The 25,112-nt window shown below is 36.4% G+C and overlaps 1 protein-coding gene and 1 non-coding gene across 2 annotated transcripts in view; one reads left to right on the top strand and one right to left on the bottom strand.

The window, feature by feature from the left end:
- The window catches only part of Caap1 (caspase activity and apoptosis inhibitor 1), a 54,171-nt gene that overhangs the window by 16,327 nt on the left and 12,732 nt on the right, over window positions 1–25,112 (bottom strand). The window contains exon 5 of the mRNA XM_085686254.2: window positions 5,893–5,966. Coding sequence (XP_085542380.1) covers window positions 5,893–5,966 — 74 coding nt within the window. The remainder of the gene's footprint in view (window positions 1–5,892; window positions 5,967–25,112) is intronic.
- On the top strand, window positions 12,362–12,472 carry LOC125412710 (U6 spliceosomal RNA). The gene has a single exon (XR_007235661.1). It is a non-coding gene; the product is annotated as a U6 spliceosomal RNA (small nuclear RNA).

Below are 25,112 nucleotides of genomic sequence, written 5' to 3'. Positions count from 1 at the left end.
TACATAGATCCAATGTCACAAAAATGTAAGAATAACAATAATAATTTTTTAAAGTAGGAAGAACACTGTTTCCATTTCTGGCAATGATGTATAAAAAAATTTCAAAGAAATGAAAAACAAGTACAGTTTTTTTCCCCCTGGGGGTAGAAAGAAAGAGGGTCTTAACTAGATAGGTCTTGCCAGGTGAGCCTACACCACAATCTCTTTTTACCTGATCAAGCCTTCAAAGATGTTAAGTCTGCAGTCAGAATCTGCATGACTGCTTACTTGTTGACGCTAGTTAAGAATATAAAAACAAGAGCTCAGAAGAAAAAGGAACTAGACATGGCTTGAAAAAAATAAAATAGTATACATGCCCTGTGCTCCCAACTGCAGACATCTTTGTACAACATTCTTCTCAGTCTCCTACGGCTCTTTAACACTCACAAACGCATGTAGGTCTTCTAAGAAGAAGTTCGTTTGCCAATCCAGAGATTTCTGTGGCAATACATACAAAGAAGATATTTAAAATGTACAGGCAACAAATGCTACTTCATTAGCTGATTGCCCTTCTCTTCCTGTCTAAAAATAAAAGCCTCTGGTGGTATCTGGTTTCCCATACATTTCCATAACTGTTTTCATCTATACTTGTGAAGTTCTTTTTAGCAAAACTAACCCTTTCACTCCCTTTTAGAGACAGGGTCCTGCTATGTAGTGCAGGCTGTTTGGGACTTGCTCCCCTCCAGCCTCAGCCTACAGCGCTGGGATTACAAGCATGCACCACCTCAGCTGGTTCTTGGGTGCTTCTGAATTTGCAAATCCACTTCTTCTGACCTTTGCTTTCATCTCTATCTACCTATTTTAGTTTCTTTCAATGTAGGACGACATTAGATCAACAATGGCAACAAGATCAAGAATCAGTTGTATTTTTCTAACTACCCCTCATCTTAAGAATTCAAATGACCACACCAACTTTTGTGCTTAATTCTGCTAAAAGACAACAAAATATTTTAGGTAACTTTTAAAATGTTAGAAATAAAAAATAAGCCATTATCAATTAGTTCCCCCCAGTTTTAAGGTATGACTTGCAGACAAAAGAGACATGACAGACAGCATGGTGTTTGCCATACTTATGTATTGTAACATAATTAAATTAGGCTACAATATCACTACCCATAATACATTTAGGATCTATTCTCTCAGATATTTTGGAGAGTCCAATCTGTATATTGATGTATAATCATGATGCTATACTATAGGTCTCTAGAACTTAATCTGAGACAAAAACTGCTTCATTGACACTTTCTTCCCTTTGTCTAGCTGCTAGACAACCTGTTTCTCAACTTGTGGGTCAAGACTCCCTTAGGGGTCACATACCTGATATCCTGTACATCAGATATTTCCATTACAATTCTTAATAGTAGCAAAGTTACAGTTATGAAGAAAAAAGGAAGTAATTTTATGGTTGAGGGTCACCACAACACAAGGAACTGTGTTAAAGGGAAGGTCACAGCGTTAGGAAAGTTAAGAGCATCTGATAGCATCTCTCCATTTGCTTGTCCCTGCAGTTCTCTGGCAGTTTATAGTGTTAGTCTGTCTGTAAAGGAAAACATTTTAAAACACCTACTCTAGTACATACATTCTACATTCCTTTTTGTTTTATTTTTTTGTTGTTGTTGTTGTTTTGAGACAAGATTTCTCTGTATAGCTTTGGAGCCTGTCCTGGAACTAGTTCTTGTAGACCAGGCTGGCCTCAAACTCAAGGAGATCTGCCTGCCTCTGCCTCCTGAGTGCTGGAATCAAAGGCGTGCGCCACCACCACCTAGCTAAGTTTTATATTCATATATTTATACCATTATAGTTACATAGGCATTTCATATGTACATACATAATCAAAAAGATTAAAGGAAAAGACTTAAAACTTGTTAGCTTATACTATTAATTTACTATATAAATTCTGGCATTTCCTCCTATAATTCTGGAAATATAATAAGCACATTATTGGTTACCACTAGTCTGAAAGGCTGAAAGCACATTTAAAATTAAAAGGTTTTACCACTTAGCTTAGCCACTGACAAACATTTTGTTCCTATTAAAACCAGCCTTACAATATTATTCTTTTTAAAGCCCGACTTTCAAATTCTTGAAGTTGTTATTAGCATTGTTTTCAGTGATGGGGATCACAGCCAGGGGCTGCCTATGCTAGGCTAGTGCTCCTCTACTGAGTCACACTCAGTAGCACTCCAGCACTGCCAAGCAATCCTGAATGCTGTCTAGTAATCATTAACTCATGAATTCAAAAGCTAACCTACAGCTATAGCAGTCAACTAGATTTAGTGGTAAGATTTGAGCCTAATCACAGCACAAATCTTATGTGCATATTTTATGGATATATGTATTTCTCCAATTTCACTTAAAAAAAAAGAATGTATAAGATTTCAAGTAAAATACAGCAAATGCCTTAGTGACACTGATAATTATATGTACTATATGGTTATATTTTTTCAATATTTATTTATTTATTACGTATACAATATTCTGGCTGTGTGTCTGCCTGCAGGCCAGAAGAGGGCATCAGATCTCATTTCAGATGGTCTGAAAGGCTGTGGTCATGTGGTTGTTGGGAATTGAACTCAGGACCTTTGGAAGAGCAGGCAATGCTCCCAACCGCCGAGCCATCTCTCCAGCCCCGTATGGTTATATTATTTATTTGAGCACCTAGATTCCAGTGAACATATTTCAAAAAATCATTAAATAGAACTAAAGGCAAAATCAAGCAACCTTTTTTCTAATGTAACAAAAAAAAAATGTAGAGATAATAGAAAAAAGTTTGTAAAGATTGCCCGACCATTACATAAAGTAAGAAAACACATTCAACACTTTGCCCAAGTACAAACAATGTAGTAGGCACTAGTCTTTACAATTTCTGACAATTTAAACCAAACTTCAAGAAAAGGGCCAGTCAAGCATTGATTTTGTTTGCTATACAACAGCACCACCAGGTGGTGGCTTATGCAATTCTCATTCAAGCACCTTCCATTGTAAGAACTCCAGGCAATCCAATGATATCTCTGATAGCTAGAAATAAACTCCAAAACTCTGTATAGTGATATTTCTGTCTACTGTACTTTTATAGTTATGAAAAATGCAGAATAAACTAATCACTTTTCTATTTAACAACTTTTCAAATGTTTTAGAATATAACAATAAAACTCCCAACTTTTCTCAATAACCTATCTATGTACTTTCTCAAGTAATATTTTATTTTTTAACATTACACATTAAAGAAGTAATGCAAGCATAGATTTTACTTTAATTTTTGAAGTTACACTATCTGAAAGCTACACACTGCTGCAAGACAAAAATTTAAATACAGACCTGCATTTTAATATTGCTGAAAGTCCTCATAAATAAGTCTGCAGGAAAATAACTCATTATACTACCAAAGATGGGTTTAAAAGTTTAACAATGTTTTCTAAACATTCATTAAGCAGAAATTATCCAATCTATAGCACAAAAAGATCCATTTTTTATTTAAATACATCATGTCTATTTTTAAAGTAGCACTAAGTTTTTTCGGCAATACAATAACTGATATTCTAGGAAACCTTAAGATCTAAAGCTCACAATAAGCTTACACAGGTGCATACTCATGTATACAACACACACACGGCTGTAACTGATATTCCTCATATAACTACCCTCTGGCTGAAAATGATTGATTTAAGAAATGATTTCCAACAGAAGAGTTAATTTTGCTACAGTTCCAATCAATCAAATAATATCATACCTGCATTTAAATATTTTCATGGTAAAAGTAGATCTCTAGTTGAGGTTATTTTATGAATTCAACATTCATCCTTAGCACTGCTAGTTTCAAACACGCTATTTCCTATCAGCACTTGACAAAGATACACCAACTTAACTGTGAGTGTCTGTCCAGGTCCTACCTGCATAACTACCTAAATAATACTTCAGCCCTTCAGAAACTGAAAAAAAAAATTTAAAGGTAACATAACTACATGTTTGGTTCATATAGAAATAATAGATCATAATAAGATTTATCTTCAAAGTACAAACAGAAAACTCAATGCTTCTTCATATTTTGGTCTATTGAACTTTAGAACAAACTAAATTTGAATGATTAATCTTTAATGGTCAAGCCATTAAAATCACAATGCATTCCCAAGGAGTATTATGTTCTTTTATTTTTGTTTGGTTTTTTCTTGCAGGGTTTGTCTCTATGGGTAGCCCTGGCTGTCCTGGAACTCGCTATGTAGACCAGGCTACTTGGGTCTTTTCTGTTCCTCTTGACTTTTCCATAGCAGATTTTCAAATGAGTATTACTTATTGTAGGAAAATCAGAGCAAAACAAACTACTGATATTGCAATGGGGTTCTTAAGAACTCCAGGAGTCTGAATATGGAGTCAAAATACATCTACCCTTAGAAAATGCTCTGCTGTAAATTGTGCAGTGCAGTTTCTGGCTTCTTTTCTACTGGAAGCAGAATCAACCCGCCTTATTCTACCCTTTCTATTCTTCACAAGATATTATTTTCTGCTATATAATCTAATAGCATACTCACACTCTCTGCTCAGTCGATACCAAGAACTTTAAAAACAAAGGAAAGTGATAATAGCAGGCTGTGTGTGGTGGTTATATCCCTATTCACAGCACTCCTGAGGCAAAGGCAAGAGGATCATGAGTTCAAGGCCAGCCTGGATACAAAGTAGGATTCTGTCTCACAAATAAAAAGAAAAGCTACAAAAGCACTGTGGTCTAATTATATGTGAAGTGTAAAGAGGGTTAGATGATCATAATTACACTAACTGAAAACAATGTGTTTATAGCTTTTATTTCTATGACAAAGAAATGCTGACAAACCAAATCTCAGATTCTATCTGTGAGAATATTCAGTAGTCAAAGTACAAATATATAATTTTGTTTGTCTATTTATGAGCCTAACACTAGAAAATTCCTAAAAGGCATTGGACAATTCCCAAGAATATCAGAAATATTAATAAACACCAATGTATTTTTTAAAATGTAGATAGTATATATATTAAGTATATATAACAAACTAAAAAATATACATTTTCACATTGTTAATCAATTATCAGTAACAAAGTGAAGCTTCAGGATTTCTACCTAAAAAAAATAAAAACCTATACTGAGAAGTTCCTATAGCTCAAGTTTTACAGAAATTTTAAGTCATCATTCCAATGAATAAAAAACAATTTATTGTTTATCTGAACAATAAATTTTTTTCTAATAAAGATGAGAAGAATTTTTTATTTTTAGTTTTGGTTTTTCGATACACGGTTTTTCTATAGCTTTGGAGCCTTCCCTAGAACCAGCTCTTGTAGACCAGGCTGGCCTCGAACTCACAGAGATCTGCCTGTCTCTGCCTCCCGAATGCTGGGATTAAAGGTGTGCGACACTACTGCCCAGCTGAGAAGAGAATTTTTAAAGCATTGAAATTATTAGCCCTATTAATCTATAAGGCTTAGATAAATTAAAATTACCACTTTATATCTACTAGCTGGTTATGTCAAAACCAATTTAAAGAAAGCAAATTCTTCTCTAAAGAAGTAAATAATGAAAAATATCTTGGCACAGAGAGGAGGGGTACTTATCCTACAAAGCTATCATCTTTGTTCCACATATAATCCAAAGATACCCAGCTAACTTACCTCCATCTTGTAACTGAAAATACACAAGAGAAATCACTAAAAACCTTTTTGGTGGCATCTGTAGTCAACCACACAACACTCAGGTCACCCAGTAGCTAAGCAGACATGATTATGGACAAATAGACTACTCCATTTCCCTCTCTGTAAAATGGGGTGAATTTTCAGACTAGAAATTTATTATTGGTAAAAACTATATAAAATGAAGTACTTGATCCATACCTTGTTTTGATTCCAAACCTTCTGGTTGTTTGTTCTCTCTCAGGGATGAAGTAAAATCTACACCGGTGTCTTGCCTAAGCAATAAAAACAAAAACTTTAAAAACTGTATTCAATCATTTAATGTCCAAGTTCTTAGAATTATGTTAGGTACCAGGGAATCAGGATGGATTCCAAGCCCCAGGGTATAATTTAGTACTAGGGGACTCATAACCGTGTACACATGTGTCAGAAGATGCAATTATAAAGTAATAATTTATGCAATGTACTTCTCTGTAAAATCAAGGAGAAAATCTAGGGGAACATGGATGCAATTTTTTCTCCCAAAACTCTGTAGGGTGGCTGATGGAAGAAATCAAAACTCACAGCAGTATCCAATAACTTCCCAGTTTTCACAGTTAAATATAATGGGCATTTTAGCATTCAAATTACTTTAGAGTCTTCTAATTTCATACCTCAAATGCTTTGATGTCTACTGTATGTGGAAAATACACTTGGTATGTCATATATATATATTCAAAGTAAATAGATTTATATATGTATTCAAAGTAAATAGATTAAATATAAGAGCATGCAAAAAGTACATCCTGCAGCAGAGTTTGAACAGTGTTGTACCATCTCAGTGCTGATGCTACAAACACCTTTTCAACAGAGTCAAGACACTATTTGTGAATATTCAAACGAAATAAGCATTGATCTTCTCAAATCAGGTAACTATTTCCTTCTGAGAATTTTCATTGCTATCCTGAAGGAAGCATTATAGAAATAATGTAGAAAATGTTGCTAGTCACAAAACTATTTTATGCAGTTATAAGTAGCATAAGTCTTTCAAGTAGCCTAAGAGTAAAACAGAGCTGCAAGTATTCCTTTGCCCAGTTTACTCTTTACAATAAATGTATCTGGCAAGCAAGTGTTTATTTTGTATTTAAAAATCACTAATACAAACACAAACTCAAACAAAGACAATAAAATCGTGTCTTTGGAAGCAGGCATGGTGGTGCACATCTATAATTCCACCACATGGGAGGACGAGGCAGAAACAGCTATATCTACCTAAAAGAAATCTATCTGGCTCTGCTACTAATAACTTCTATGAGATTTGTAGTTGCCATGACTCCATTTTTAATGTTTCTTTGCAATCTAATGTCACCTACTCAGATTTTATTCTTTCATAATAATGACTGGCAAGTCCCAAAGAGGTCATCAAAAATTCTCCTTGGTAATCCAGGAACAAAATGCAGAGCTTTGGAAGGAATAAAGTTAAAATGTTCTACCTTGAGCATGCCAATAAACTCAGATATTATCTAATCCTAAGCACTGATCAACCTTTGAAGGAAACATTTTATACATCCTCAAATCCCACATAATTCTACACATGCATGTATCTAAAATCACAAAAATATAAATCTGTATCAAACGATGACAAAGCATTCCATTAAAATTTGTAATTTTTATGTTTTTAAGTACCAATTAAGTTAATTAGTATTAATGTACCGAAATAACCACCAACAAAATATGGTATCACTGGTAAAAAGCACATAGGACATATATACTTTATATAGTATAAAGTATATAGGACATACAATACTCCAAAGATGACCCAATAAAAATCTCTGCAATCTAGCTGAGAATGTGTAGCCTATACAAATCATCAGGCAAACCTATCACTGAAAAGTAAAAGTTTTTTTAAAAGGAATTTTAATGTTTTTTAAAGAAAGACAAAAGGCGACAAAAATATTTCAAGTCAAAGGAATCTATGTAACCATGACAATTAAATATTATAAATAACTTGACTAGAGGGGGAATAAAGGCTGAAGTGAACTGAATCAAAAGAGAAATTGAAATACTGATAGCAGACAGGCTAAAAGCCTTTTATGAATGTCAAATTTCCTGAAATTGATACTCCTTTGAAAACACAAGGTAGCATTTAGTGCCATCATAATCTGACTTAAGCCTCAAATGTTCACGCAGACACAAAACGTACACATGTAGGCAGTAAGAGATGGCTCAGCAGGGTTTGCCATCCAAGCATTAGAACCTGAGTTCAATCCTTGGAAGATATATAAACAAAAGAGAGGAAAAGCTTGTTCTCTGACCTCCACACATGTGTGTAAACACACACACAGCATACATGCATACCCAAAAACTAAGGATTTTTTAAAGTATATGTATATATAAATAAAAGGCAAGTAAAGAGGATAAAATGTTAATAAAAAGTAACTCCACATAAATGTTCTACGGATTTCTCCTTTACTGTCTGATTTTTAAATGTATTTAGTCTAAAATTACTTCCAAATAACATATTTAAGTAAAAATGCAATAAAAACTGATCAAAGTCCCTAAAATATTTTTCAAATAAGACTCTTTAAAGATTATCTTCTGTTATAAACAATTTATTTGCATGCCCAATGAGAATACATATAAAATTCTATTTTTAGTTAGGTTTGATTAGGCTGTTGAAATCACACAGCATAATTTCCGTAAGTAGCTACAGTACACCACCCTGTGGCAGAAACATGAAAAGACAGAATTTTTTTCAATCAGAAGTAGCTCTTAATGATTTAAAATTTAAAAGTCAGTATTAAGCAGAACATAGTAATGTATGCCAGTAATCCTAGTACTCAAAGAGGCAGGGACAGGGAGACTGCCAAAAGGTTCAGGCCAGCCTGAATTACAGAGGAGACCTTGTCTAAAAATAAACAGGCAAAATAAAATAAATACAAATAAAACTAATACTAGATAATTTTTCTAAGATGTAGATTTTACAATTAAAATTGTCACATAGGCTTAGTTCTTTAACACAACTTAAAATTTTTCACTAAACAGTAAAGAAAACAAGATTCACAAAAACATATTAAAGTCTAAGAAAACTACAACAAGCATTTATTGTCATCTTCCTAGGTTCATGAGGGGTCTGAGTCTACGATGATAAAATATGCTAGTTGGCCAAACTAGGAAAAACTAAAAAAAAAAATGCAATTTATATTTAAATGATATTTGAACGTATTAAGTGCTTTAAAACTAAGAATATTAGAGCAAACAACTGGGGAAGAGAAGCTAAGGGAGAAAACACGACAACACCAGTTTAGACTATCCCCTTCTCCACCTGTATTCTCTTTAACACAGCTTACTCTATAATCAACGGCCTTGCTATAAGAGGACTCTACTTGCAGCCCTAGTCATAGTTCTCAAACTGACAAAAGTCCAACTATCTTTTACATGCCACTACTCTTCCTGTTAAAAAAAAAAAAAAACAAAAACAAAACCACATAATTTATTGAGTCTTTGGGAATGCATTCCAATCCCACACATTTTCCAATTCCTCCATATCTACCCTTCACCCTTGCAGTGCCCCACAAAAGAAAATAAAAAAATAAAAATATTAATCAAAGAAAACACCCCACTTCACTTCTCCTTCTCTCCTGCCTCTCTATCACCTCTTCAATCATCTTAGTGGCACTGGGAGCTGTGGTGTATCACGTATTATACATATGACTTTCTGTCAAAACAACTTTACTTGCAAATGTTCATTGTAATGAGTTGTTGGTCAGGTCCAAGGCCTCTGGTTTCTGGTACACTATACACACTGAACCCTCACCAAAACTCCCTTGGATATCCTGCTGTTACAGTCATGGAGATACTGCAGCTATGGCTCCACAGGACCAGTACCTTCGAGAGATGAAGCAGGTCACAGATGGGGTAGATGTTGGAGTGGGTCAACTCAAAGCACTGAATGTGGCCTGGGTGGGAGCTGAATTGGTCAGTCTGAGTCTCAGCTGGGATCGACCCCCTCAGGCGAGGTATGGAGACAGCTCCCCTGCACCCATGCCATCCTAGGTCAGGTCTCCCAAACCCACAGTGAGGGGTGGGCCCATCTCTCCAGAGTGCAGGGCTAGCTCTCCCCTACATCTTGCCCTCCTGGGTCAGGTCTCCCAAGGGCACAAGTGAGAGATTGGCCCATATCTCCCTAGTGCACAGCTAGCTCTTCCTGGGCCAGGGTCTTCAGGGCCAGCTCTCCCGTGTAGGGCAAAGCCAGCTCTCCAAGGGCAGAAACCAGCATGGCCCTCAGAATTCAATGTACATGGTTCAAATTTCCCTGGGCCTCCTGCCCTATGGTAACACAAGCCACAGACATCAACACAAACACCAGCTGTAGCAGGACCACAGACCCATACATGGCCCTGGGCAGCAGCTCCTCAGGGCCTGTGTGTTACCATGGCCTCATATAGTTCCCTTTCCTTTCTTACAACTCGTTGTTTTTTGAAAATGACAGTAACAGACTGGGGAAATTTATGGTACTTAATGAAGAACAACCACATGTGAATTAACAAAAGCTTGAAACAATATTTGTGTGTGTGTATGCATGTATGTGGTAGGTATGTGTGCGCCCACAACATGTGAAGCTGCTCATAAAGGACAGAACTGGGTATCAGATTCACTGAAGCTAGAGTTATAGAAAGTTGAGAGCAGCTGACATGGGTGCTGGGAACTCAACTCTGCAAGAACAGCAAGGGTTCTTGATGAGCAGTCCTTAAAATATATTTCTAAAGGGAAGGGAAGAATAATCAATTTCTTAAACAAATAAAAAGTGTTAGGGAAAAATCTTTCAACAAAAAGATAAACAAGAAAAACCATCTGATTTTTCTCAAAGGGCAAAGGTCAATTGGGAAAATCAGATAAACTGATAAAACAAAGGATATATATACAGTGCTGAATTCTCTTCTCAGTATAAAAGCAGAATAACGGAAATTTAATGGAAGAAAGACATTCTTTGAATAAATGCTATTAGTAAGTTAAACAGCTTACAGACGATCTTGATCTATATTTTATATCATATACAAATAATATTTCTGAACGGCTACAGACCCAAATGTCTAAATCTTAAACCTTTAGAAGACACAGAAAAATATTTGGTTTATGCTAGGATAAGCAAACAACAGAGCTGACAACCTGAGTTCAGTCTCTGGATCCTGCAATAGAAGAGAACACACTTTTCAGGTTTGTCCTCTAACGTCCACCCATGTGCCATGCCTCAGGCACCTGCATTTATTTACACATACTTACACACACACACACACACACACACACACACACACACACACACCAAATAAATAATTTTAAAACATGACCTACAAATAAAAATAATTACTAACTTGAATTTTATCAAAATTTACTATTTCTTTTTTTTCCAAAAAGACTAAGACAATAAAAAGCCAAACCGCAGGCTTGAGAAAATATTTGCAAGCCACGTATCTGATAAAGAGTGTGTATTGAAGCTTGACTGATGTGCCAACAATCCCAGATATGTGAAAAGCTGATGCAGGAGGACTACTTACAACATCGTGACTCTTGTTCACAACAAAACAACTTAATCTAGAACCTATAATAACAGTGGTTTGAATAAGATTTCTCCTATAGACTCATGTATTTGCACACATGGTCTCCAGTTGGTGACAACGTTTAGGAAGTTTATGGAATCTTTAAGAGCAAGAACGTTACAGAGGATGTAACTGGAAGTGCACTTTGAAATTTTATAGGATGGTCACATTTCCTGGTCTCTCTCTCTGCTTCTAAGTTACCAATGCAATTGAGAGGCCAGCCTCCTACTCCAGTTGCCATGTGTTCCATGCTATGATGAACTCTAACCATTCTGGAACTCAGTCAAAACAAATTTTTTTTCCCTTAAGTTGCTTTTGTTATGGTAACAAAAGCAACTAAGGTAATTATAATATAAAACAATAAAATATTAAAATTCCTTCAGTTGAAGGAGACTTAGTTGTCAAATAGAAAAAGCATCTCAAATCCAACTTCACTGTTATAGGGAAATGTGCATTAAAACCACAAAGCAACTAACAAATGAACTCTCAGTGTCGGCAAGTAAGGATGCAAAAATGACACAGCAGTCCTGATCTTAGGTGCTTCCTTTAGACAAAATACAAAAAAAAAAAAATGTTAGCAGTGGCTTTGTTTAAAATCATTAAAAATGAGAAGTAACCTTATTCCTTCATTAGTTTAACACTGACATAAAAAATCATGAGAAATCTGATCGTTTAAAAAGCATAAAATTTGTCAGGCATGGTAGCAAATGCCTTTAATCCCAGCACTTGAGAGGCAGAGGCAAGCAGATTTATGTGAGTTCCAGGACAGCCAGGACTATTATACAAAGAAACCCTGTCTTGAAAAAGAAAAGGAGGAAAAAAAGAGCATAAATTCACTATATTAATATTCTGAAAGTCAGCAGTACAATATGAATCTTGCTGGACTATAAGCAATGGATCTAGGGAGCTAGATATGGATTCATCTTCTGTTCTTTTTGGTTCTGGACAGAATTGTGTTCCTTGTGGCTGGAGGACCAAAATTCCTATTTCCCTAAAGGTGGTTACAGCCTAGACCTTTGATGTCATACCTTTCTTACTCCTCTCTCTCTGTCTCTCTCTCTCTCTGTCTCTCTCCCACTTTTAAGGTTCAGATGGTGTTTGTTGGTTTCAGCAGCACATATACTAAAATTGGAATGATACAGAGAAGATTAGCATGGCCCCTGTGCAAGAAAAATAAATAAAAAATAAAAAAGGTTCAGATGATTATAGCAGGCCCACATGGATAATCTAGGATAAGTCCCCTATCAAAAAGTTCTTAATCTTAAATCTAAAGTCTATTTTGTTATATAACGTAATATATTCTCAGGGTCTGGAGACTAAGGTATAAATACCACTAAAATGCCATTATTCTTAGAGTATATCAATTGGGGAATTAAAAACTGATATGCCTACAGGATGGAGAACTACTCAGCAATGAGAAGAAACTACTGAAATTCAAAACATGTATGAGCCCCAGATATACTATGCTACTAAAGCTAGTCTCAAAAGACTGCATATGGAGTTAAAGAAATGTCTCTGTAATTAGGAGTGCTTACTGCTCTATTAGAGTCACCACTGACTCCCAAATCCTTAAAGCTGGCAGTCAGCTGAAACCTTCCAATACTATACAAAGAATCGAAACAACCTGTTCTTTAAAAAGGCCTTTCCAATTAACAAATAAATCAAGTTTTGTCTCTACTGCATCCCTTGCACAAATGACACCAACATTCAATCCTACTCTAACCAAGGTATCTAAATGTGCAACAAGAAAAAGAACCTGTGGGTACCATAAAGTGTGAGATTCTACCTTAACATTATAAATCATGATGTTGTCAGTGATTCCATAATACTTTACTTAAGGTTTTCTGAAAACATTACTCTGCTATTTCAGAGAAAACTATGATAGGTAGAATACTAATTGTTATAACATTTAAAAAACCAATTTACAAAGCACATGTGACCATAATTGTGTCCAAATAACAAAACAGAAATTTTATTATTCTTTGCTGCCTAAAAGCACAGTCAGTTCTTTATTATATATATATATGAGACTCAAACTCCCAGAGAATGCTGTGAGAAGGAAGCTCTCTAATGCAGTAATATAAGCATAGAGAAACAGAACTTTTTATGCTGGTTATTTTTCCCATTGCTGTTATTCTGGTTCATGGTTTAAGAAGATAAAGTCCACCACGGCAAGGAAGGCAGGGCAGCAGAAATGACTCATGGCTACAGTAGCAGAAACATAAAAGCAGCTGCTTATTACACAGTATCAGCAGGGGGTAGGGTGTGCATATGATAAGGAAGCAGGGCCAGACTGCAACCCTAGAACCCAACCCCCAAAGACTACTTCCTAGTCTGACCCCACCTCCTAAAGGTTCCACAACTTCCCAACACGGTGTCACCAGTTGGGGACCAAGTGTTTACACGTGAGCCTATGGAGAACATTCCACATGTAGAACATAATGTTTTACACATACCTCCAACAGGCTCATGGCCATCTTATCATATAAAATGTTTGCCAAACTGGACATTAAATGTATGCACTGCCACACTCAGTCACATCATTTTTTTTAAGAACGGGGGAAAAAGACACATAAGCAATGAACTGTTTTTTATAAAATAGTAAAGAATAACTAAAAATTAAAAGTCATTTCACAGCTTTATTTAGACTTCATAAGAAAAAGAATGCAAGAAATTCCCAATATTCATCAATGTAAAGTAAAAGTTTTTATAATTTATTGTTAGAGATTCATAATAAAACTCTGCAAAGTAATACAGTAATTTTTTTCTATCTTTACCATATGGCAATTCTAAGGACTTTCATTCCTTTTTCCATTTGGTCATCATAATATTCTATGAGGTAGAATTTTGTTCTTCAGATGAGAAAATTAAGGCCAGAAAGTTTAAACAGTTTGCCAAATGTCAGATTGGCAGTAAACTGTGGGAGTCTCTTTAAAATGAGGGAACCTTAAACCCTGAACATCCACTTTATCTTTATGCGAACTCTACAGCTTACAGAAACAATCCCCCAAGTGGCAACACCATTACATAATAACCCACATTACACAGCTCTGTCTCTATCAAAGTAGGAGGTCAGTCATCATTCACAGTTGGTTTTCTTTTAAGTACACTGCTGCTACGCGATCCACACTCACAATTGAATCCTCCTGCCACAGTCTCCCAACATGCACTACCTTGCCCACCTTTACCTAGAATTTGGCCACAAGGCAATAAAATAATTCTCTCTTACTAGAAAAACTAGCGTATGCTCTGAAGTTAAAATATTAATTATTTTAAAAGTGGAAATTTTCAATAAAGGCAGTGCATGAACAAAAATCAAAAAACCTACTTTACAGGACTAGAGTAAAAAGTTAGGAAAAAGATGTATTTCTAAGTACACCCCTGCTGTGGGACCTTTAGACTCCAAGCATATTTAAACTCGTGCCCATGCCCTTGTCTTCTCACTTTAAAGAAAAGGCCAAGGCTGCATCTCAAACTGGCAGTCAAACTGGTAACATGCGAACATCTCTGATGTGGCACTAGTTTTAGTGGCACGAAACCTTCAGGACTGAAGGAGTGATGGAGAGAAGCTGACAGTCTGAGTTCAGTCCCCAGTGCCCATATGATAGAAGGAAAAAACCAACTCTCATAAACTGTTCTTTGACTTCCACATGCATCTCATGATATGTATGTGCAGACACACAGTCACACTGAATGAGTATAAGGGGCTGTTTATTTCCCTGAGCATCTTTTCAAGCATCCAGAGCTGCATTCCTTTCCCTTGAAGCTCTCCACAATCAACAGCATGATCTCTCTCCTGAGACCCTTTGCTTTCTTCTCCTTCTGTCAGGCAGTGTTCTGTATCAGATGTTCTTTCTCCCATACATATACATGTGGGATTGCACTCAGGACCTAGCCTGATAACACTGGAAACTGTTCAATATCAACCTGACATTTAAATCACATCTGCATTGCCCTTTTTTTTTTTTTTGCCAGGCAGACTAACAATGATAAACTGTAATATTAGGGTTTGGGTAACTTTATTACCTACCACAGACAGGGAAAAATTACATCTATACTTTCACTAAAATATCATGGAAATTAAGTTTTGGGTTGTTTTTCTTCTTTCTCTTTTCTTTTCCTCAAGAAAGAGTTTCTCTATATAGTCCTGGCTGTCCTGAAACTCACTCTGTAGATCAGGCTGGCCTCAAACTCAGAGATCTGCCTGCCTCAAGTGCTGGGATTAAAGGTGTGAGCCACCACTGCCTGATTAAGTATTGTCTTTCTATAGTACCAGTATTTCTAATTCTATCACCAATAGAAACCACAGATATCCTCAAATAATATAGTTGCTGCAGATATCTAAAATATTTTATACTAACTTTTACTTCAAATTATGAAAGTCAGTAGAACTGATGATACATCTTACATATTAGCAAGTGCATATATTACTATATCACAAAACATACAACTTAAGTTTCAAGGACTGATGTTCTTTGTGGTTCTATTTTAATGCAAAAGTTATAACTAAAAAGCAGGCTGAGAATAGCATTTGATCCCAGTACTTTGAAAGCAGAAGCAAGTGGATCTCTGTGAGTTCAAGGCCAACTTGGTCTACATAATGAGTTCCAGGACAACCAAAGCTATATAGTAAGATCTTGTCTAAAAAATAGATGGATGGATGGATGGATGGATGGATGGATGGATGGATAGATAGATAAGTGTTATTTTTAGAAGGATTATGTAGGCTTCATTATAGTAATACATTAAAGAAAATGACAAGGACAGGTGGAGTGAGCAAGGTAAGGAGATAAAATACAAAAGTTCTTATTATGACTTTAAAGTCATGGATACTGTAAATTATATGCATAAAAACATATACACATAAGCACACATACACCCTTTGTTGTTGTTATTGTTTGGGTCAATAAATGCCTATGTTCAATTCCATAACCTATATAAATGCAGTTTACATGGAAAAGAGGACTTTGCAGATGTGCTTAAAGATATTGAGAAATACTTTCACGTATTACCCTGATGTGCCCAATCACAGCAGTTATCATAAGAAGGACCCAAGAAGAGTCAGAGATAGAAAGAAGGCAACATCACATGCTTGGAAGATAAAAGAGAGTTCACGAGCCAAAAGGAATAGGCAGCACCTAGTAGCCATGAAGTCAAGGGCATATCCATCCTGCTGACTCCACCGCATGTCACATATCTACCCTGCTGACTCTATTGCATGTCAAGGACATGTCTGCCCTGCTGACTCCACCTCATTAGCCCAGTAAAAGCAATGTTTACATCTGACCTCCAGAACTAAAAAATAAAAAGCAATGCCAGGTGTGGCATTACTTGGCTATAGTGAACTCCAGAGTTCTAACCCAGGAGATAGCAGAAAGCAGACAGTGACTTGCAAGTCAGTCTAGACTTCATAGTGAGACCCTGCTCCACTAAAACAAAACAAAGAGGTAATGAATGGGTTACTTTAAATCATTCCATGTACAACTTTTTATACTGACAATAGGATGCTAAGACATAGAGCACTAAAAGATTTCAATAATCTCCAACTCATAAGAACATTCAAGGTACACAGGAACAAGTCAGATAAAAGCATGAAGAAGCACTCAGTAAGAGATACTACATAGGATCAATGCCCTTTCCACAGTATATTAAAATATTAATTAGAAAAGAAAAGTAGTGGGCACTTCTAAATGACTTTACAAGCAGGAAAATTTTCATCTAACAACTCTCAGGTCATAACTCGTCACTGAGGGAAGTCAGGGCAGGAAGGCAGGGTAGGAACCTGGAAGCACGAGCTGAAGCAGAAATCACAGAGGAGCACTGCTTACTGACTCGCACACCACGGCTTGTTCAGCCTGCTTTCTTGTATACACAAGGACCACCTGCTCAGGGTGGCGCCACCCATAATGGGCTAGGACCTCCCAAGTGAATTGCAATCAAGAAAGTGCCTCACAGGCTTGCCTACAAGCCAATCTGATGGGGACATTTCCCAAGTGAGGATCTATTTTCCCAAGGGACTCTAGTCTGTGTGAAGTTGACACAAAGACTAACTAGAACATATGTTAAGGAATATTCTTGAGAGAGTCTGGAAAAGTTTCTATCTGCTCCCCATTTTTAAACAAGTGGGTCACAATTTGCTTCAAAAGAATCAGACTGGACAAAGTTCAGAGGTTTAAAATACCAGAGAGGAGAAAAGTGGATGGTAAATTTGGAAGAACTCATCATACTACTGTCTTTTTACGTGCTAAAATTATTCCATACTTAATACAATTAAACATAACAATGTCATACATTCCAGAATGGTGAAAGTAACTGACTGAATCACAGGTCGATTTTCTAAATATATCATTCCCAACAAGCCCAGATCTCAGTTCTATCTTAGCTTCCCTTTAAAAGTCCATTGTCAGAAATACTTGGTTGTAATGTAAATTTGTGCTGCCTATTAATCGAGCTCAAGGGTATTCACAGTACTCAAATACTTCATTGCATTTAAGTTTAATAAAAGTGGGCTATGAAAGACTCCATTTCTAACAAGTTCAAGTTTTGTTTAAAAGCTATTGAGAGCAGTTGGCACTTGGTTAAACAGCATTCATTTATTTAAGGTTATTTATACAAACATAGTCAAGGGAAATTCCTCTAATGGAATAAACTCATAGCACTCTACTGACAGCTGAGCTTAACCACTAAACAGAGATCCCCATTCTTATGAAGAAACAAAAGGTAGTAAACATCTGTATTATGATGGCTCAACAGGAAAACTAACATAGCCACTAACGGCTGGCTGCCAACTGAGCTTTGCAAGTAAACAGACTAATATCTGAATTTGTAAGAGCTTATTAAACCAACCAACAACAACAACAACAGAGTTCCACAACATACAGTGCTAGGGTTTAACAACTGACAAGTAGTCACAAAGCAATTCTAGTTGCTGCTTTTAAGACAAAAGATCCCAATAATTCCTAAACTAAACCCTTAGTGCAAAGTAGTCATCAAACCTCACCATCCTCTTGTTCTAGCTTCTCAAGTAGCAAATATCTGGAAAACAGTTTAGAAGTTGGAATAGTTTATAGACAAAGAACCCTAGTTATTACATTAAACTAATGCAGTATAACTATAACCAGTATCTCCAAATTAGTAACTAAATAAAGTCAACTGATACTTCTAACCATACTAAAGTTTAAGGATCTCCAAAAATGAGATGAGAGAGAGAGAGAGAGAGAGAGAGAGAGCTAGGTGTGGTGGCACCTTTAACCCCAGCTCTCAAGGAGGCAGAGGCAGGTAGATCTCTGGGACCTCTTGGAATTCTGGGCTAGCTAGGGCTACAGTGAGACCCTGTCTCAAACTGAAAAAAGAAGAGAATGAGAATAAGAAGGAAAAAAAGGAAGGAAGGAAGGAAGGAAGGAAGGGAGGGAGGGAGGGAGGGAGGGCAGATGGATCTCCATGTAGATAGTTCATCTACACTGTCAACTTGACTAAATTAGAATCAAGATGGAAACTCACTTCTGGGTTGTGTAGATGAAGGTATTTCCAGAAAAGTTTAAGTAGGGAAGTTCCATGCTAAAGGTAAACAGCACCATCCCATGTGCTGGGTTCTCTGACTGAAGGAAGAGAAAAATACTGGGCACTAGCCCATTTCTCTGCTTGACTGTGACCAGCTGCCTCATACTACTGCTGCCATGCCTTCCCATAATGATGAACTGTAGCTTCTTAAATGTGAGCCAAAATAACATGCCTTTCAAGCTGCTCTGATTGGCCATTTGATCACTGCCTCGTCAACAAGAAAAGGAACTAATGCACCATGTCCTGTTTGATTTGCTGTGATACTGTGTTGAAAGAGTGTCTCATTGCTGGAATTAAAAGACAAGAAGCAAATTTTTAATTTACCTTTTACGATATCTTATTTTCTCTCACCATATGCAGATGCACAATGTATGTAATGGCAGGCATGTGCAGGCAGGTCAGAAACTTGTGGCGGTCAGTTGTTTTACTTCAACCATGTGGGCTCTGGGATCAAACTCAGGCTGCCAGGCTTGGCAGCAGAGGCCTTTACCTGCTATACCATCTTCTGGGCCTTTCAGGTCATTCTTACTGAGTGGGAGGGGTAATACTTCTACCACAATGCACATGCGGAGATCAGAACTCACCTTACAGGACTCAGCTCTCTCTACCTACCTTGTGGGTCCCAGGGACTGAATTCAGGCGACAACAGAGGCCTTTACCTCTGAGTCACTCACTGGAAAATGGAAGTAATTCTTAAAAAGACCAAGTCTCTTTATATATATTATATATTTATATTATGTGTATATATTATATATTTATATTATATATATAATATATATATTTCCAAAATTTAGGCATATTTTGTATATTAAAAAGTTAACATTAAAAGTTGAATTTGAAGGCAGGAGAGATAGCTCAGCAGTTAAGAGCTATCTCTTAACTCTTCCGGAGGACCCGGATTCAATTCCCAGCACCCACATAGTAGCTCACAACTGTCTGTAACTCCAGTTTCAGGGGATCTAACAACTTTATAAGTCATATATGCAAGCAAAATACCAATGCACATAAAATAAAAATAAATAAATAAATTTTAGAAAGTAGAATTTGATAGCTAATTCAAAGCACACCCTCTATGGAAAAAAGTTAGGAATGGCTGGAACAGTCCCAGAGTCTCATACATAATCTGCAGTAAAACTTATTTTGAGAATTTCAGAATTTTCTACCCTCTAAAACTATGATACTATTTCCTCATTGCTCATTACAACTTATTTTGAGAATTTCAGAATTTCCTATCATCTAAAACTACAATACTATTTCCACATAGCTCATTACCTATAGGGAACTACAAATTCATTTCAACTGACATATTCCACAATAAAACACATTCATTTAAAATTCATAAAAAGGTATTTAGCAATAACAATTCTGAAACATTGCGATGATTTCCCTAAAGTGTTTGTATTTTTATCCTTTATATATAAAAATCCCCATGCTGATTATTTTACTATGCTATTCAAGACTTAAATTTCATTACAAACACATTCTTTAGAGCGGCTAATCTCCTCTTTAGTGTGACTTTAAATGTAATAAAGCTCCTCTTCCAGCCAATAACCAGGTGGAGAGACCATGTTAGTTCCCAGGCTCTGCATTATGTTATGTGTTATTTCTGCTAAGCAATTTATCTTAATCTGTACATCTTATAAGTTTTGGAAATTCCTAACAAGGACAGCTGAGATGGTAAAGTTTTTAGGCTATCTGCAATACAATGTATCTTAGCTTGTTTGCTTCCTTACAGGGATTTAGAAACTGGGTATTAGATACTCAGAATTCTTAAATCTCATTCTCCTTTTTTTCTCTCCTTTTCTATTTTTTTATTTTATTTATTTATCTATTTTTGGAGACAGGGTCTTGCCTAAGCTATCCATGAATTTACCACTTCCTGCTTCAGCCTCCTCAGCTAGGATAACAAACACTTGCTACGGTACTCAACTGTCCTAGGTAGGTTTGGATTGCTCTGACAAAACACCATGACCGAAACAAGTGGAAAGGAAAGGGTTTCTTTCAGCTCACAGTTAGCCGCACACAATCCACCATGAAGGCAAGTTAGGTACTGTTCACTGGTTTGCCTCCCCACGGCTTGCTCGGACTGCTTTCTTAGAGAACCCAGAGCACCTGTCCAGGTCCCACAAGCCTCAGTGAGCAGCGGCCTCCTACATCAATAACCATTCCAGAAGATGCCCCTCAGGCATGCCTATGAGAGTCTAATGAGGATATTTTCTCAACTGAAGTTGCTCTTCCCAGATAACTTGAGTTTCTGTCAAGCTGACAAAGAAAGGGAGGGAGGGAGGGAAGAAGGGAGGGAAGGACAAAGGGAGGGAGGGAGGGAAGGAGGGAAGGAGGGAAGGAGGGAAGGAGGGAAGGAAGGAAGAAAAAGACCTAACTAGGACATTAACTTTAAATTTTTATGAATTTCAAAATGGCCAAGTGTCAAACTTTTTCATAACTACCTTTTCTGTTGTTATTTTGGAAGTAAAATAAACCCACTTTGAAATAAGCAAGGCTGGAGAGAGGGCCAGGAGATTAAGAGCACTTGCTGCTCTTCCAGGACTGGATTCTATTATCAGCACCCACACTGGGTGGCTCACAACTGCCTGCAGCTTCAACTCCAGGGGACCCAATAATTCTGGCCTTTGCAGGAACCTGCTGTACAAACTCACAAACACACATATACATAATGAAAAGTAAAACCTTAAAAATAATAATATAAGTGACAAATAGCAAATAAGCTTTCAGCAGGAGAATATAGTCTGGGAAGAGAAAAGCATTTCAACAACTGACCTTAGAGAAGAAACACAATTTGTGTTTAAAGTTGTCTACACAATGACTTAACATAAACTGTAAAGATAATTTTGGAACTCTTACATTTTATGCATAAACATTTTTGTGTACTTCCATATCTCTTTAGCAAGCTATAAGTAAACTAATAGATTATATTAAACACCACACTAGATCCATTGATTCCTGCTGAAGATGTTTGTGTCTCTCAATTCTATTAACATTATGTCCTTTCTGATTAAAGCTGCAATTTAAAAAAAAAGCCTGTATTGCTCAATTGAAGAAAACAACTGTTTGTCATGTTAGGTTTTTAGTTGTTATTTTCTTTTCTCCCCACAATTCTGGGGAACGAACCACTGGTCTTGTGCAGATCTAGCAAGAAATTTACATTGAACTATTCCACAACCCTTTAAGATACATTTAATCTTATTAATATTGATGCTTCATTCAGATATTTGAAAACCATTTGTTCACTGAAACAAGGATATAAAAGTCTGGTACTTAAGATCATACCTACAATCTCAGGATGTGGAAGGTAGAGAAAGGGGGACCAGATAAGCAGCTTGGAGAACCTAAGACTCATCGGTCTCAAACAATAAACAAACAAATGAAGCAATGGCTCAGTAGATGAAGCACTTGCCATGTAGGTCTGTTGACCTAAGTTCGAGCCCCAAAAGCCACATAAAGGCAAAAACAGACAACCTACTCCACAAGGTTTCTGGGCTTTCACACGTGCTATAGTGCATGCACATCCACACTCACACATCCCACAGAGAGACAGTAATAAACAACAATAATGATGCCAAAAATAAAACAAAACAACAAGAGTAAAGTGAAAATGACCAGACAAGATAGCACACACTTATGATCCCTGCACTTAGAAAGCTGACTCAATTCAAGGCCAGATTAGGCGACATAATAACACTTTTGACGCAAACACACACACAAACACTCACACACACACACACACACACACACACACACACACACACTTACTCATTCACAGTGTAAAAATACCAAGATACATCTTTTTTCAACTACAATATCTCAGGCATTGTACATTCATTGAAAACAGGGGCTGAAAAATTGCTCAGCAGTTAAGAGCAATTTTTTCTTGTGTAGGTGCTTAGCTGAACTGGGGTCTTGCAGAAGCTAGCTCACAGTCATCTGTAACTCCAAGTTCAGGAGACCTAACGCCCACTTCTCACCTCCAAGAGCACTGCATACACGTACAAGGTACATATATACACACAAGAAAAACAAATCAAATCAAATAAAAACAAATATTTAAATAATTTAACTAATTAAAAAGTAGTATCATAAACTGAACAAAGATACTTTAATTTCCTATTTTCATTAGTCACTAGGAAGCTAAGAAACTGATACATTTCCTAAACTAGTCTTTGGCTTTTATGCATTTTTTTCCTATAATCGGAACTTCATTTATAGATACCTTACTACATTAAATATTTAGGCAAACAAGGTACTACACAGTTGACTGAAATATACATGTCATACAAAGATACCAACACATAACTCCAAACAATGTTTGTCTTCCCAGAAAACTTAATCTGATATTTTTTTCAAAAAAAAAAAAAAGAAAGAAAAGAAAAGAAAATCCATATTTTGATATGTTGCTGCTTGGAAACCATTTCAAAAAAAATTATATAAAACTTTTGGCCTACTGCCCAGGTTTCAGCAAGTCATTGCATTATTTTCTTGTTGCTCCTGTAGCAAAGTGTTTAGTGGATTAAAACAAGATAAATCTACTCCCAAACAGTTCTTCAGGTCAGCAATCCAAACAGAACTAGAGCCAAGGTGGAAACATCTCTGCATGCCTTCAAGAGGCTACAAGAGAAAGCTCGTTTCTGTGTGTTCTTCACCCTTTAGAAGGTCATCTATATTTCTAAGTTTTTGGCTACTTCTTCCATTTTCAAAGCACATCAATTTTCACCTCCACACCTACTCTGGAGTCCACCTTTGCCTCATAAAAGAACTGTTATCCCTTGCTTGCAAAGTACTGATGCTTACAATCCCATTATAAACTGAAAATACTAGGATGATATGATGTGCATACATACAATACCAGCACTTACAAGGTAGAAGCATCAGGAAGGCAGTACCAACCTCAGCTAGAGTGAGAAGCCAGATGAGGCTACCTGAGACAGTCTCAAAAAACACAAGGCAAAATAAAAACATTGCTAATTAAATTGTATTTAATATACCTAACCAAATGAACATCATAGCTTATCCTAGCCTACCTTGACCATGATCAGAGTAATCACATTAGTCAATAGTTGAGCAAAATAATCCATAACAATGCCTACTTTTAACTGATATTGGGAAACATCATTAATAAGGTACTATATAAAATTTCCACCCACTTTATTTCTAAGAATCACACTCACGTTGGTCAGCTTATGCAGATAGGTTTTTTTTCTACTGAATCAACTCCCTAGTCCTACTCAATCTTTTCTAATATTCTCACACAAATGTTTCTTTTTTGTTTCTGAGGTTTTATTTAAGAATCCCACATTTCAGGCCTGACTGTCTGAGAGCAATTCCTACAACCCGCAATTAGAAGGAGAGAAAATACACACCCACGTGTGCATACACACACAATACACACATACACACAAAATAAGTAAGTAATGACATTTTAAAAATATATTTAAAAATAATAAGGAAAAGTATTAGTGAAGATGTGGAAAAAGAGAAGACCTTGCAAGCAGTTGGTAGAAATGTAAATTGTACAACTACTATAAAATAGTATGAAAGTTCTCAAAAAAAAAATTTTTTAAAGTAACTCTATATATACCTAAAGACAATGAAATCAGCACTTCATAGATATATTCACATTTGGTTTACATTGAAGTCTTATGCATAACAGTCAAGATATAGTAACAACCTCTGAGTCCTATGATAAAAAATAATAAATAGTAGCATATAATAATATATTGTATTTACACCTATTACACACATACATACACACATTCCTTAGACATAAATGCATGTATGTATTCAGCTTTTTAAAATGAGATCCTTCCATTTGTAACCACATGGATGAGCTTGGAAGCCAATACAGTAAGTGAAATAAGCAAAAAACAAAACAGGCTTAGTGGCACACACCTTTAATCCCAGAACTCAGGAGGCAGAGGCAGGCTGTGAGTTCTATATGGTGAGAATTCTGCAAGTTTGAGGCCAGTCTAGTCTATATGAGTTCTAGGACAACCAGAGATACATAGTGAGATCCTATCTCAAAAAATAAAAGAGGGAAAGAAAACAAAAAAAGTCCACAAAAAACAAACAAGAAAAGCAAGAAACACCATCAATCAATCATATATGCAATCTTAAAAGATTCCAATATAGGCCTGGAAAGATGGCTCGGCAATTAAGCACACTTGTTGCTCTTCAAGAGGGCTTGGGTTAACCTCAGAACCCATTGTCTAGAACTGACAGTGTCAAGAATTCTGACACCATTTTCTGGCTGCTTCAGGTGTTGCATGCACA

The sequence above is a fragment of the Myodes glareolus genome, chromosome 3 (assembly GCF_982192425.1).
Source record: "Myodes glareolus chromosome 3, mMyoGla1.1, whole genome shotgun sequence".
NCBI lineage: Eukaryota > Metazoa > Chordata > Mammalia > Rodentia > Cricetidae > Myodes > Myodes glareolus.
Note: the sequence above shows the minus strand (reverse complement) of the source record. Positions and strands in the feature narration are given on the sequence as shown.